This window comes from Diabrotica undecimpunctata, chromosome 6, assembly GCF_040954645.1.
Source record: "Diabrotica undecimpunctata isolate CICGRU chromosome 6, icDiaUnde3, whole genome shotgun sequence".
Taxonomy (NCBI): Eukaryota; Metazoa; Arthropoda; class Insecta; order Coleoptera; family Chrysomelidae; genus Diabrotica; species Diabrotica undecimpunctata.
In genome coordinates, this window is record NC_092808.1 from 67641176 (window position 1) to 67658454 (window position 17279).

Sequence of the window (17279 nt, forward strand, 5' to 3'; positions counted from 1 at the left end):
GACCTTGGATTCCATGTTTTAAGCGGCCAGGGTATAGTGCAATTAACGAGTAATTTGAAATGGCGGGGTGTAGTCGCAATAAACGTCCTCTGACACAGAAAGAACTTGAAGAGGAGGGACAAAAAATTATGGACAATGGACTAGATAGTGACAGTGAGTTTTTAGACCAGGCTAGTGAACACAGTGATCACGAAACAGACAGTGAAGAGGAATGGGACGATGATGACGAAAAAAATTGGCAAATTAATAATTCCGAAACTGGTAGTGAATATTCCGGTGAAGAAAGTGATATAGCTGACTCAAGGGATGTATTTTATGGCAAAAATAGGTACAAGTGGTCTAAAACTTCTCCCACCTTTTCTCGTACACGTAAGCATAATTTAATTAGTCATTTACCTGGTGTTATTGGAAAAGCTCGAGCTAGTATGCCAGAGAAACCAGTTGATGCTTGGGAATGTATTATTAGCCACGATATATTGCAAGAAATTCTTGAGAAAACCAATGAACGAATAACTAATATGGCTTCTAAATATAATTTACACAATTTATCGTGTCAATATACCAATCATCTTGACATAATTGAATTAAAGGCCTTCTTAGGCTTATTATATTTAGCTGGGGTATTTAAATCCAATAATGAAGATTTAAGGTCTTTATTTGCTACGAATGGTACTGGCCGTGATATATTTCGAGCAACCATGTCACTAAACCGATTTTATTTTTTGCTTGGAAGCCTTTGTTTTGACGACCCAGCTACTAGACAAGAACGTATTGCGCACGGAGATAAACTGGCAGCTATATCCAATATTTTTAATATGTTTATAATTAATTGCCAGTCCAATTATAGCTGTGGTGAATATCTCACAATAGATGAAATGCTTATTGCATTTAGAGAAAGGTGCCAATTCAGGATGTATCTCAAAAATAAGCCAGACAAATACGGTCTGAAAATGCAGTGTTTAGTAGACCCTAAGACACATTATTTGCTAAATGGTTTTATATATACTGGAAAAGATACACGCAGAGCAAATCCAAAAAAGTTATCCATCCCCGCTCTAGATGTTTTGACACTTATTCCACCAATTTCTGGTACAAATAAAAACATAACAGCAGATAATTGGTTTTCGTCCATTGAGCTCATAAAAGAACTGAGAAGCCATAAAATGTCATATGTTGGAACTCTAAAAAGAAATAAAAGAGAGGTTCCTGCTGAATTTCAACCCCAAAAAAACAGTCCACCTAATTCTGCCTTATTTGGTTTTACAGGAAGCGAGAGCCTTGTATCTTTTGTTCCTAAGAAAAATCGTGAAGTGTTGTTAGTATCAACTATGCATCATTCCAATACAATGGTTAATGGAAAGCCAGAGATTATAAATTTTCACAACGAGACAAAAGGTGGGGTGGATTCATTGGATAAGAAATGTGCATGCTATAAAACTGGCAGAAGAACTCGTAGATGGCCTCAAGTAATATGGTTTCGCATTTTGGACATTGCAGGATTAAATGCTAACGTAATTTTTAATGGAGTTCAGCAAAATCAAATAATGGAAAGAAGATTGTTTCTAACCACTTTAGGTCAAGAACTTATTAAGGCCCATTTAACTCAGAGCTCAGCAAACTTGTTTACCGAGAGAAATTCGTAGTGACATTTTTAAAGTTTCCGGACTTCAGGAACCAATGCCTGCCGCAAATCCAGAGCCACAACGACGAAAAAAGAGGGGAAGGTGTAAAATATGTCCATATTCCAAAAACCAAAAGAAAGAAATCTCATCGTGCTATAAATGTCAAGATTTTATTTGCAAAAATCATTCCCGCATACAGACGTTATGCATAAGCTGTGTTGAAAATTAAGGTAAAATCATGCTTGTCATTTTTGAGATACGAAATCTAAATCGATTTTTTTTATTTTAGGTGGGAGCTATGATACCTAGATTTCACCATTGGATATAAAAAACTGCACATTGTTATTATTTTTCTTATAATTCGAAAAAGTGCATAGCTATGTTAATTTGACTGAATACAAAAGTTTTTTTTAAATAAAGTTATATCTAATTAACCAAATTCGTTTATTTTTATATAAATGTAAAAGTAGCTGTAAACAAAATAATTTAAAATAAAACAAGTTAAAAAAAGAATATTTTTGATACAAAAAACAATGGGGGGTCAAAATGGACCCTGCCATGGTAAAAATGTTACTATTTTTGGCCATGGTAGTTATGGGTTAAATATACATATATATATATATATATATATATATATATATATATATATATATATATATATATATATATATATATATATAAATATATATATATATATATATATATATATATATATATATATGTATATATATACATGTATATATATATATATATATATATATATATATTATTGCGATATTTAAAGTCTTGGTGCGCCAAGCAATAATTAGCTAATTAATTTTTTTGATTAATTAAAATTATTTAAATGATATGATTATGACTCTATCACAATTTTTAATTCTTTTATCTCAGGGTTAAATTCGTGCTTCAATATCTATGCTATTACATGTGAAAGGTAAGGTCCAAAGAATACCGGAATAATAAAAAACACATATGATCTAACACTATATATTGAAATAAAAATAATGAAATAATTCACACTCAAAAGTTTTCAATAAACAAATGTCATATAATGATTCTCAAAATTTTGTTCTCCGTACGTGAACAATCAAAATTAATGGTACAAACAATATTAATTGAAATCTCAAAATCCCAAACTATTCTAACTCTCCTAATCAAAATATTTATATCCTTTCTAAATTAAGTGTAAAAATTGTGTTATCAATAAAAGAAAAAAAACTGCAGAAAACAAAAATATCTCTCTCTGATGATGAGTGGTCCAAATCCTTGTTCCTTGTAGACTATATTATCTCCTCTCAACCGCTCCCTGTGTAATCAGCAATCTTACAACATATTGTTGCAAGTATATCGTCCTTAATGATCTCCTTCAAAAGCACAAATCATTCAAATTATGATAGCCTTTCTCCTCTCGATAAACTGAATCTCTCGTTGGCCCGAGTGAAAAATGACTCTTGGAATATCTTCTCTTTACGATAAACTGAATCTCTCGTTGGCCTGAACAGTGACTCTTGGAATATAAGTAGAAAAATATGACTTACAATATTTTGCTGCTCAGCTTCTGTCAGATACACTAACTCCACAAAAACTCACTAACATTCAACACTACTGCTTGCTACTTCTCGGGAACCGCCAGAGAACAATCACTGTTCGTCTTACAGACTTGGAAAACCAACTGATTATCTTTTTTCTCTCCTAAATCTAGCTAAACTTTCATTCCTACATACCTATCCCACCTTTTTCAATCTCCGCCAATCAAAACTCGTCACAATTCCCCCATTTTTTCATTTCGATAACAAACAAATTTTTACCTATAATTATAAAATTTCCTAAAACTTATTTACAAATAATATTTTTCTATAATTCTTAAAAACTAACAAAAACCTCTTTCTAAAATCTCTTCTATTGTCTTTAATCACTGCATTAATGTATTTGGAAAACCCGGTTCAATTGTCTTTGGATTTCACTTAAAATTATGCGGGTCACTCAAGTATAACAAAGAAATAATTTATGTATAGCTTACATTTTGTTTAGTACAGGTAATCCAAGAATTTAATAATTTTCCTTCTTCGAAATGTTTGTTGGTTATTATCCTACTTATCTGAATTATTTTAATGTTTTTGAACTTTGAAATAATTTAATCAACCCAATATTTTTCTCGATTTTACATATCATAACAATATATATATATATATATATATATATATATATATATATATATATATATATATATATATATATATATATATATATATATATATATGTATATATATATACATATATAGGTATATATATATATATATATATATATATATATATATATATATATATATATAAATATATATATATATATATGTATATATATACATGTATATATATATATATATATATATGTATATATATATATATATATATATATATATATATATATATATATATATATATATATGTATATATGTAGGTATATATATACATGTATATATATATATATATGTATATATATATATATATATATATATATATATATATATATATATGTATATATATACATATATAGGTATATATATATATATATATATATAGAATATATAAAAACAACGTATACCAAACATATAAAAAAGAATGTAACATTTACGTAAGTAAGCGTGCATTACAAATGAATACATGTGTTCTGATCATGACATAATTGGAATATATTTTATATCAAATCCTATTAATAAGCAGTCATTGTTATTTATGAATGAATCGAACTTTTACCGCTAGTCTTACAAACTGTATTATGTATTAGATTCTACTTTATGCTGTACACGTATTAACTGTTCTAATTATGTTTATGTTTTGCACATGCAAAATATATTACACATATTTTAGTTTGTTTCAATGTCTCCAATAGTATTACGTTGAAATATAATTACAATTATATAATCACAAAACTGCAAACTTATTGTTTAACTTGATGCTCTATATTTGTAGATATAATACCATTTCGGAATAATTGCATACAATTATTTGCGATTTTATTAATTATTATGTAATAAAAAACATACATAGATTCTTGTATTAATTTCATACCTTTCACTTCCGCAAATATTGTTTTCACATATTTTTAAGACAATGTAACGATTTGTAATACAATTAGTTTGTTTACATATTCAAAAGCTTATATCAGTTGATATAATGAAGTAGCACTATAATTTAATATTGTTTCGTTTTTCTGTGTTTTCAGAGATTAAGTGGAAGTACATCTAGTTAAACTTATTTTATTTAACTCACTACAAAAAAAACTCACTAATAATAAATAAATAATAAATATCTCATTAATGATAAATTATCGTTATCGCTTTACCAAATAAACACTTTGCACATAAAAACTGAACTTTAAACGCTAGATCACCGCCTAAAACAAACAAATAGCAATTTCTAGGTTTTGTGTGTCTGTTATACTGTAAGCCAAGAACTGCTGACTGAAATTTTAGCGAAGGAAGAGAGCTTCACCTCGTTTAGTACAGAACCGTAATTAGGGACACATAAGATCGCCACTTTCTTTCAGGCTGTCTGGCAGATTGAAATGTAGAAGTTCGATGGGAAGCTTCATCTCTTGACCAGTCATTAACATTTCTGAAGTGTCAGAAGTTGCTTCATGTTAGGAGCTTCGGTAGTCTAGCAGAAACAGAGGCACCAGTTTGTCACAGTCCCTCTGATTTTAATGTACCAACAGGGACAGGTAGTTGTTGATGGTCCAGTTATATCTTTCTACCAAGCCGTCGGACTGAGGATGAAGTAGTGTCGCTATGGTCTTCTTAATTTCCAGCGAAGCCATCATGGTATTTCAAACTTCCGATTCGATGTTGCGCCCCTGGTCAGAATGAAACAGAAGTGGAACCCTATGTCGTGAAACGAGATTCTCAAGCAGGACCTTACCAACTGTGATTGTTTCTTGGTTGGATAGTGCAATTACTTCTGGCCATTTGAAAAATAGTCCATATCAACCATCAAATACTTGTTTCTTGATGTTGTTACTGGAAATGGTCCCAGAATTAAACTCAAAGGCCACTCGTTCCCATGGAGTCTCGTTTTGGGTCCCTTCTTGGATGCACACAGGTCACATCGTTTGCACCATTTTTTCACATCTTGCTGACAATTAAACCAATAATACCTCTTACGGACTCTAGCCCGAGTCTTATTTATCCCAAAATGCTCCGTGGAGTGGCTATTATGTAGTTCTGCAAAAACACATGACTTTGGGAGAACAACTTAGAGTACTCTTCTTGTTCTATCCGGACTCCCATTTACGAATGGTGATACAGTTCGTTAAGTTTTAAATTAGATATACACACTATAAATGGCAACAGTGTGCGCCGTCGACTTTCTATGAACCTGCTTCGTTGACCCTTCGCCAATAATTTATTATTATATAGTGGTTGTTTAAAACGTAAATAGCATAGATCCTTATATATTTTTATAAACAACATATCTGTTTATACGCCCGCAGAAAAAGTTCAAATAATAAAATGGTTTTATGGTTGTAATTCTACACAAAAGTGTGTAGATTTATTTTCTGTATTTTTTTGACAGGAGACCAATTCCTTGTGTACAGTCAGTTCATAATACTGTTAAAAATTTTGAGAGTTATTGCACCAAAAATTGCAGAAAATGTCACGCTCAAGAAGTGTCACCAGAAAAGTGACCAATTTTATAACAGATTGGCATACTGTCCAGCCGTAGAAGTTCAAATATTTGAATCATTTCTGTAAGGCATAAAGAATTATTTCATATTTTATTAGAAATTATTTTCTATTTTTAATAAGAGTATATTTTTTGTTTTATCTTTTTAAAGAAATGCGCTTTTATTTTTAATTCAATCACAAAAAATTGTTCTTATTATTAAAAACTGATACAAATGCACCGCTTTATAAAGATATTTTTATGAGGTTTATGTACTCTGGGAAATGAACCGGGTATACTTAAACAAAACGAAGATCGAATTCGAATGACGAGATGTGCATCCTACCCGTTGTTACGTGATACTAAATGATTTTCAATGATTTTTTGTCGTGGTATCGGAGAAGATCGGGAATTACAGTTACCTCGTACAAGGCAATGTTGCCGATTTTAGCGCTTTATGTAGTGTCAAGTTTATGTAGTATGTTGGTTAACCAACATCCAATTGACAGAGTGAACAGCTACACATACCTTGGTACCAACATTAACAGCCAATGGGATCACTCCAGTGAAATAAAACAACGCATAGGGAAAGCGAGATCGGCGTTCATAATGATGAAGTCTCTTTTCAGATGTCACGATTTACCACTTGCTACCAAAATCTCTCTCATTAGATGCTATGTATTTTTTACGTTATTATACGGAGTAGAAGCCTGGACACTTTCCGAAGCTTCTTTAAGAAAACTCGAGGCATGTTACAGACGTATTTTAAGAATTTCATGGGTGGATCGTGTGACTAATGTTGAGGTCCTACATAAAATAGGCAAGGAATGCGAGATTATTAACACCATCAAAGAGCACAAACTAGAATATCTTGTCCATGTTATGAGGAATGAACAGAGATACGGCTTGTTGCAACTCATTCTTCAGGGCAAGGTATTTGGAAAGAGAGGACCAGGGAGAAGAAGAATATCTTGGCTTCAAAACCTGAGAAAGTGGTTTAATACATTGACAACCGGACTATTCAGAATAGCAGCAAACAAAGTTAGGATAGCCATGTTGATCGCCAACATCCGGAACGGATAGGCATCGTAAGAAGAAGAAGAATGTAGTGTCAAATATCTAATCCAAAACTTAACTGTATCATCTCGCAAACATACGGAGTTCCTCTGAAGCTAATAGCCCTTCACTGCTTGCCCATATTTGGTAATCTCTGCTACTGTGGCCTAGCTCTGTTGTCCAGCTAAACACGGGCTATTTTAAGATCTTGGTTAGAGCTTCTTCGTCACTTTCGTCCTCTATGGTTTTCAACTATAGAAGCTGGCACTCACATTCTTCTGGGTGCTAGCAGAATCGGTAGTTCCTCACGTTGCATGATCTTCTCGAGAGGCAGTGGGCATTTCCATGACGTGTTTTGAAATTGCGGAGCCATTGCAAGGCGAGATGGTCGAATCTTATCAAGAATCTTCTATCATAGAGGAATGAGTGGTATTGTTTTACTGCTTTAACGACCGCCAATAACTCCTTTCTGGTAACACAGTACTTTTTTCCGCTTTTCCAAGAGTTTTACGGAAGTATTCTATGAAGTATTCGTATCAGGCGCAAAAAGACCCTGTTCTTTCGGATATGTCAGAATTGGACCCGTTGTCAATTTATGCTTGAGTGTGGTGAAGCTGACAATCTGATATCCCGTCAAATGACAGCTTCTTCTCAGTCAGGTTACCGGTTGGTTTGGTAGTCTTTCCAAAATCTTTCACGAAGCGACAATAATAACTGTAAAGGCCAAGAAAACTTCGTACATCGTGTTTTGTTTCTTGGTGTGAGCCATTTTTGTACTGATTTTCTTTTTGCCGGGTCTGCTGCAACTCTTGAGGATATAATTACATCTCCAATGAAACTAAATTTTTCTTGGAAGAGCTCGCATTTTTTTGCATTTAGGTTAGCATTCCTATGTCTGGTGAAAACTTTTTTCAAATTGGCAAGGTATTCAACGAAATCGTTCCCGATGACTCTGATGTCGTCGAGGTATACCAGACATGTTTTTTATGTAAGTACTAGCTCCATAAATTGGTAAAACATGGCAGGTGCATTACACAATCCGAATGGCATCACTTTAAATTGGTAGAGTGGATCTTCCTTAGTTAGCAACACCACTGGAGAAAACCAGGGCCTACTCGACTCTTCAATGACGTTCTCCTTCCGCATATCTTTAAAAATATCAAAAGCGTCTTTTTATTTTGCAAATGGGTACGTCTTGGTTCCTGCCTTAGGGGTTTAAAGCTGTCAGTGTGTATCCTATGTTGGACTAAGTCAGTGTGGCCAGGTATTTTTTCTTTAAAGATGTTACTTTCGTTTTCGATTAACTATTCTGCTTTTTGGTATTCCTCTTCGTATAGATGGCCCGATGAGGTTTTTAGATTTTCCAACAGTTCGCTGGAAATGTGGTGTGTACTGCTGGCTCTTGGCATATTTTCTTCTATTCTGGTCACTCTTACAACTGGCTTGCATATTCCAAGTACTTTGCCCTTTGTGAAGGTTATCTTGTTGTCATTTGGGTTGGCCACAATTACGCCGTCATGATCCTACTCTTCTGGTATTTGGTATTTGTGCCAAACATTCATTGCAACAAAAATTAGGTGAAATTTTATTAGGTTTGCTGTGAAAATATTCCATCAAAAACAATTTTAAAAAATACATAATACTCTAGACTGATCCTTATTAAAAAAAGGATTTGACAGACAACCAGTTGAGTTAACTGAGACAGTAACGATAATGGTGACCGAAATAACAAACAAAAAAGTGGCTCAAGCAATTCAAAAAATAAAGAAAGGAAAAGCAGTTGGACCAGATGATATTCCTGGGGAAGTGTGGAAAGCATTAGGAGAGACAGGGACAAATTAGTTAACAGGTCTATTTAATAGAATTATGGACAGAAGCCAGACAAATGGAGAAGTAGTGTATTAGTACCCGTCTACAAAAACAAGGGAGATGTAAAACAAGATACAAACTACAGGGCCATGAAACTTCTTAGTCACACCATGAAAATATGGGCAAGAGTAATTGACAGACGGATACGTGAAGAAACCGAAATATCCGATAACCAGTTTGGCTTTATGCAAGGCAAATCAAGAACAGGTGCAATTTTCATTGTAGGGTACTTGATGGAAAAATACAGGAATAAAGAAACAAACGCTCATATGGTATTCATTGATCTTGAGAAAGCATATGATTGTGTTTCTCGGGAGATTTTGTGGTGGGCACTCAATATGAAAGGAGTCCCCGGTGAATATGTAAAGACTGTAAGAGACATGTATGAGGGAGTAACAACTAGTGTTAGGACAGATGTGGGAGAGACTGATAAATGTCATGTAAAAGTAGGATTGCACCAGGGCTCGGTGCTTAGTCTTTATTTATTCTCTTTAGTTCTGGATCAAATAACAGCGAAACTACAGGATAATATTCTGTAGTGCTTGATGTATGCTGATGATGTAGTGTAGTGTAGGAAAGAGTGAAAGGGAAAACAGTTAACTAGAGGAATAAAATACCGATTAGTAGGAAGAAATTCATGCCCACTTAATCCTTTTTATAAATATTTCATGAAAGTTCATACATTTTGAATAGTATTAATGAAAACTGTCAATCATTTCCTCACAATGGTACTACATAAATACTATTTTAAACCATTAGAGTAAAACTGAAATAAATTTAAAATAGTTCTGCTAATTTTCTAACTATTTTCTTGTGGCATGTTCAACACAGATATTTTTTTGATGGGATTAAATCACAATTAATTGTGATGAAGTTGTGTAAAAAAAAATCTAAAATAAAAAATTTAAAAATGATCTTTAATCAGGTTAAAGATAATTTTCACAATTTTTATTTCAGAATGTTGAAAACAATTTCCGGATTGGAAATTGAAATGCCAAAAGAAAATAAATTATGTTAAAGATCATTTTCACAATTTTTATTTCTAATTTTTTTAAAACGATTTCTTGGAAATCGAAACGTCAAAAAAATTAAAAACTTAATTTTAATTAAAATTAATTATTTAATACCACCTAAAAACACATCTTTAAATATGTATAAAGATAAATTTTTCATGATTGTAACAGTTATTTGAATAGTTTTTAGTCACTTTTTATTTGTGTGGATCTTTTATTTTGCTAGATCCCTTTTAAAATGTATCTTTTACTATTATACGTTCAGAAGATTTTGGCGGCATTGTGTCGTCTTTAAAAAAAATCGGCCTATTTGTAATTGCATCACAACTAATATTTTGTTGTTTATTTCTTTTAAAGTCACTATTGAAACATATTTATGTTTTTATCCTAATATGATATTCTTTATAATGATAAAATTAATATAGCAAAGAAAATTATAAAACTATGAATACGCTTTTATAATACTCATTGTATGTATTTTGTTTTAGATGAGCCCTATAGAAAATGTACCAAATTTAGTAGAGGTGCTCTCGGAAGAAAATGTTAATCTTAGGAATAAGCCAGATCGATCACGAGATTTGTTTGGTGTGCAGCTAGAGGTGAGTTTATTTGGTATTTTTTTAATTGCGTTTTATAAGTTTTGTTGAACAGTTTTTCGCATACACCTTACTTGGTTGGTCTGGTGGGTTATTTTTTTCTAAGAATTAGTAGTTTAGTTGTAGTTTTATATGAAAAAGGCACATTTTCTTAATATATTAAGTCTCTTCTTTATATTGAGTGTACACTACTTCTTTGTTAAAAACTTTGGACAGAATAATTTGCTGATTTAATGAAGGCAATGACATAGACATAGTTTATCGCTCAAAACAATTACTGAGAATCTTTTACATCGGACTTAACTTATATTTATCTTCTAATCTCCACGTCAACATTATTAATAGTCAAATTAAATTTATTTTTTTTATTCTATTCAGTCTGTGGTGAAATAACCATGGATGGTTATAGGGCAAACCACGTGTGTAAAATTGTTTTATGAAAAAGGGTGTTCTGGAGAGGAATATTCGCAGTGTGATATATAAATTTGAGTCCACTGGTTCAGTAAATAATCAACCAATACTTTACACTCAAATTTAGATACTATAACTTTATTTAAGGAGGTTAAGGCAGAGAGACCCGCTACCGTGTCAGCTTTTTAACACAGCGTTAGAAAAAGTCGTACGAGACGCTAATTTTGAAGCAGAGAAACTATATTTAATAGATCAGTCAAAATTTTAGCATATGCTGATGATGTAGACATTATAATAAGAACCAGGGCGAGAACCACGGAAATTTTAACCGGGCTACTAGCGAGAGCAAAACGAATGAAATTACATATAAATCAAATTGATGCCGACTAAAACAAACACAAGAACTAGAAATGTTGAGGCAGATCTAATTAATTGTCACTGAATAAAACTTCGAAGTAATCAAAAAGTTCATACATCTAGAGATATTGGTGAAGCTCAATAATAACACATCAGGGAAAATAAAAACGCAAATAATGTCTTGATGTCTTCTTCAGGGCTTCCGAGATCTCAGTCTTCCGAGCTCTCAGGCACTACTACACTGATCACTAACCAATGCATTACTGGTATTGCGTTTATACCGTCGATGGTGACGTGGTTTGGGTGAAGGTTGACGTGGAAGTTAGCGTGGGGATTAGCGCGTGGATGGCGCAGAGGTTGGCGCGAACTTTTCTCACAGTACCCTATCTCACCGACAGGCATTTTAGTAAGTTTCGATATCGTTTTACTCTTTACAAATATTCCTAAACATTCTAAAAACTAAATAGAGTATCCAACAAGACCACTTATCTCTCAATAAACATTGTATGTCCGACACTTATTTTCCAAAATATATCTATAGACAAATAAATGGTGCCCCAATGGGCTCCCCACTATCTTCAGTAATTTCCAATATCTTTATGGAAGACTTCAAGACCGGAGCACTATCCACATCAATACTCAAATCCACATGTTGGCTACGATACGTTGACGTCATTTGGCCCCACGGCAGAAATGCTTTGGTGTCTTTTCAAATCCATCTGAATAGTATACATCCTAGTATCCAGTTCACGATGGAGGTGGAAACTGATCCATTCCTACTGTTTCTCGACGTTATCATAAAAAAAGACCAATCCCAAGGTTTTCATCATTATGTTTATCAAAAACCCGCAAATACCAATCGGTACTTGCATGTTACCTCTCACCACTTACCTTCACAAATTCATTCACAAAGTCATTAACCTTCGAGTGGTAACGTACGGTTCCTGACACCGACTTAGTAGATTTTTCGCGCTAAAACTCAAATGCGCATATTGTTTTGTTCGCGCGGCCAGATAGCTTTCGAATCCTCATCACGCTATTCAGTCTTGAAAAATGTGTGGCCCAGTGCATATAGTTAATATGTTATTCGACCTGACGGTGTAAGCGACCGAGGTTACCATTTGTGTTATACTCAATGGTAAGTTTTTGTCGTTTTTGGTCCATAGTCAGTTTAAATAATAGATATTCATTTTAGGAGTTGTATGTGAATATGGCTTACGAAAGAGAACAAATCAGGTGCAACAACTTTTTGACGAAATTGTTGCTAATTCCAAACCGGAACCAGAAGATGACGACGCAAGTTTGCAAGATGATCGTTCAGAAGTTCTAGAATAATACCAATTCAAAGGAGGATTTCTGTGATGAAGAATATGTCGAAAATCATATACCGGTAGAAGTTATACCGCGCATACCACGTTTGTTTGGGAAAGATGAAACAAGGGGGAGGAAACATCATGAATTTATTCGTAACGTTCGAAATCGTACTGAAAATCTTCTACCCAATCTGGCAGGACCAAAAGGTGATATTAGGCAAAAATTTGTGATAAAAGAGATTTGGAAATGTTTTTCACTACAGATATTCTAGAAAAAATAGTAGAATGCATCAATAAGTTCATAACATTGAAACGCTATGACACTGTCAATAACAGAACGGCTAGGCCAATTGATCTTATAGAATTAAAAGCTCTGTTTAGGCTGTTGTACATATCTGGCGCTAACAAAAGCAATCATCAGAATGCTGATGATTTATTTAGAACAAATGGAAGATCAATGAAGATTTATCGCCTTACGATGTCGCTAAAGAGGTTCCAGTTCATTTTAAGACATATTCGGTGCGATGACTAAAGTACTAGCATACAAAGGCAAAAATTCGACAAGTTGACCGCGATACGTGAGATTTCTGAAGCTTTTAATTTTAATCTACCGAAACATTACAATCTTTCAGCATATAACACGATAGATCAAAAGTTAGAAGCCTTTCGCGGCAAATGTTCATTCAGGGTTTACATACCAAATAAACCAAATCGTTACGGTATAAAAATATATACTTTAGCAGACGCTGAGATGTATTATACGTCCAAGATGGAAGTATATGTTTGTGGACAGCCAGCAGGAAAATATTTTGTTGATACGTCAAATATGTCACTTGAACCTCGTCTGTGTAAACCGATTTGGGGAACAGGAAGGAACGTTACCATGGATAATTTTTTTACAATCGTTTAGCTAGCGCGATTACTTCAACGTGAACATCGCCTAACTGTTATAGGAGCGTTACGAAAGAATAAATCTCAAATTCCTCTAGTGCTAATACAACAAAGGCCAGAAAAAACCAGTATGTTCGCGTTTCAAGAGAAGTATACCCTTGTATCGTATGTACCCCAAAAAAGTAAAAATTTTTTAGTGTTATCTATTATGCATTACGACGACAATATTGATAATACAACGGGTAAACTAGAAATAATCATGGATTATAATAAGACTAAAGGTGGCGTGGATGTCGTGGACAAACTCTGCACGGCATACAATTGCGCTAGAGCAACCCGTCTCTGGCCAATGGTCATTTTTTACAGTTGTTTGAATGTCGCTGGGATAAATTCCTACATTATATACAAATCGAATACAGACACACGCATTCGTAGACGAAATTTTTTGGAAGACTTAGGTTTTCAACTTATTGACGAACAGATTCGCAGACGAGCCATAGAACAAAATATTCCAAGAACAATTCGTATAAGGTTAGTGGAAATTTGGCATGCAGACAAGAAATCAACCTATCCAGAATAATGTGTATGGAAGATGTACGTTCTGCAGTAGTAAGAAAAACCGCAAAACTCGGCTTCTTTCTTTTTGTAAATTGTTTGTCAATTATGTTAGTACCTGAAAGAAGCCAGTTTTTTTAATGTGCATTTTTTTCTCGAAAATAAATAAATATTGATTATTTCTGACTATATTGATATTTAAATATAGTGTTACGATAGATGATGACGCATCGTATGGCTCAGAACTGTAAACATATTTATTACTAATATCTTTTCTATTCAAGTATTTTCTAGATCATACACCGGCCGGCGGAGACCCCAGGTAGTGGCCGATGGGTCTCCTCCGATAAAAAACCTGCTTTTGATGGAGTCCCTTTGATGGAAGGTCACCGATTCTTGCCATGATTTCAGAACTAACTATTATTTATATATATGAGACATTTTAGTTAAAGGAATAGTTAGTTAGTTTTTGAACATCGCGTCGAGTTTTTTTAAAATGTAACGCACGTAGATAAATTATATAATCATTAGTGTAAAATAAATTAGTTATATTGTACAAATAAAGACTTTAAATAAACTTAGAACCTTGGAACCTTAGTGTAGAACCTTTGATAATAAATAAAAACAATAAATTAGATTAATAATAACATAACAATAGTTATATTAAATATTTAGTCACATCAAAATATTAACAGAAAATCACAACCTAAGATATTCATTATTAAAAAAGTCGGTGTCGTAGACCGACGTTACAACTATGTTACAAGAATTCACGTTACTGGCGGAAGGTTAATACCCTTGTCTCTAGATGAATACGCCTATGCGATGATGCAAATGAACTCGTCGAGCTCTTTAGTATAAAACAAACCCTCATCCAAAACGGTTACCGTGAAAATTGTAACAATATATTTTGCTTATAGGGGGCTAAAAGGGGGGACTGAACAATCACTGGGCTTGGAGATAGGGTAAGCAAATATAAATTGAAACGTTTGCGAACGACTACTCGTGTTTTGGTTGGAGAATTAGGTCGTGGATGAGGATTCCTTTTTTGGGAGGAACTGGGAGAACTAACTACGAAAAAAATCAAGAAATACTTACAGAGATGTCCTGGGCAAACACTAAACAAGAAGATTTCTAAACTATTTAAAATTAGGTCGTCTTTTCAAAAAATCCTCCTGCTGCTTCGAAAGAAAGGTTTAGGTTTTTTCTTTCCTAAAAAATTTTAAAGATGAATAACTTTTTAAAAGAAATTTTTTTTTACTTAATCAGTAGACCCATTTGTACCTTTTGGTGTTGGGCCGTTTATAATACAATTCATTAAATTACAATATTTGACAGTCAAGAAAGAGATGGTTATTTTTTTTTATTTATTTACGCTGTAACCACAAGGGTTATTAGTGACCCAAAAAATATAATACAGGTAAAGTTAGACAAAATTACTATAATTGATACAGTCCTGAGTTTTCAAGATAACTTATTGTGTTTTTAATGTTTATGTTTTTTCCTAAGGCTTCCTTTATCTTATTTGGGATAGTGTGCTTCTTTCTTGCTGCTTCATATGTTTTGCACTGAGTTAGTATATGCTTCGGAGAGTGTTAATTAATAATTTTCACACATTAGCGGCACAGTTCGCGTAAAGGTGTTTATGAGTAAAGTTACTGTGCCCTAGTCGCAAACGTGTTATTCTCACTTGGTCGTGTCTATTCGCTGTGGGTTGGAGCCACGGTTTCACTAACTGTTTGATTTCCTTGAGTTTATTTTGTGATCCACTCCACTTATTTTGCCACGCACTTAACACTTTATATTTTTTTTTTACTTGAAGTCATCTGAAGAAACCTTATTAATAAGAATGGAGTCCTGGCTCAAGGATGCTAAGCGGGCTAGTTCATCTGCTTCTTCATTTCCTTGTATACTTGAATGTGATGGAACAAACATGAACAAATTGGTAAGAGATTGTGGGTTTTTACTTTGTCTGCTAAATCAATTTTATGCATATTAATAAACACAGACATGTTATATTGGCATAACTACTACTTATAACTTTTTTGATCTATATTTTTATAAGACAGCACCCTAATATGGAATTTTTATAATTTTAGCATTTAATTTACTTTGTACAAATTTTAGAAAGCGAAACCGGTCGTTTTTTGGTAGTAAAATTAAATTGATTGTGAGTAAATCTAATTATTTCTTTTACCTATTTGAAATGGACTCACACAAGCAACACATTCATGATTTAAAATACATTTAGTTTTTTTCGGCGAAAATTGTAATCCGATAGTCCCAGACTCTGATCCTAACTGATTGATTGTTTGTTGTAAATGTTTTTGAATAGATGTAAAGTTTTTTTCTTTGGCAAGTAAAACTAAGTCATCAGCGTATAATCTTCCTTTAACAATTGGTGAGCATTGTTGAAGTATGTCGTTTATGGCTAATAGAAGAAGGATTGACCGTATAACTGATCCTTGTGTTACTCCGTTCTCTTTAACTTTTTTATCTGAGTTAACGTTGTCTGATCGAACTATGAAGCTGCGAGATTGAAGAAAATTTGAAATAAATTTTAACATATGGCCTCTGATATTCCAATTATGCAATTTTAATATGATATTGAATCGCCAGACATTATCATAAGCTTTATTAATATTAAAAAAGACTGCGATACAATCTTACTTATTTGCAAATGCTTCATGTATTCCTGACTCTAAGTCTATTAGGTTATCTATAGTGGATCGATTTTGCCTAAATCCATTTTGTTGTGGAATAAGGAGTTTTTGTTTTTCTAAATACCATCTCAGCATTTTATTTAACATTTTCTCTAACACTTTACATATAATATTTGTTAAAGATATTGGTCGATATGACTCAGGTGATGTCCGGGATTTCTCAGGTTTAAGAAGTGGTAGTATTATTGCTTCGGACCAAGTTACTACAAAA

The 17279-nt window shown here is 33.1% G+C and overlaps 1 protein-coding gene across 2 annotated transcripts in view; it reads left to right on the forward strand.

The window, feature by feature from the left end:
- The window catches only part of LOC140443479 (ras-GEF domain-containing family member 1B-like), a 1395894-nt gene that overhangs the window by 561023 nt on the left and 817592 nt on the right, over positions 1–17279 (forward strand). For both annotated transcript variants that reach the window (XM_072534788.1, XM_072534789.1), the window contains exon 2: positions 10711–10821. In XM_072534788.1, coding sequence (XP_072390889.1) covers positions 10711–10821 — 111 coding nt within the window. The remainder of the gene's footprint in view (positions 1–10710; positions 10822–17279) is intronic.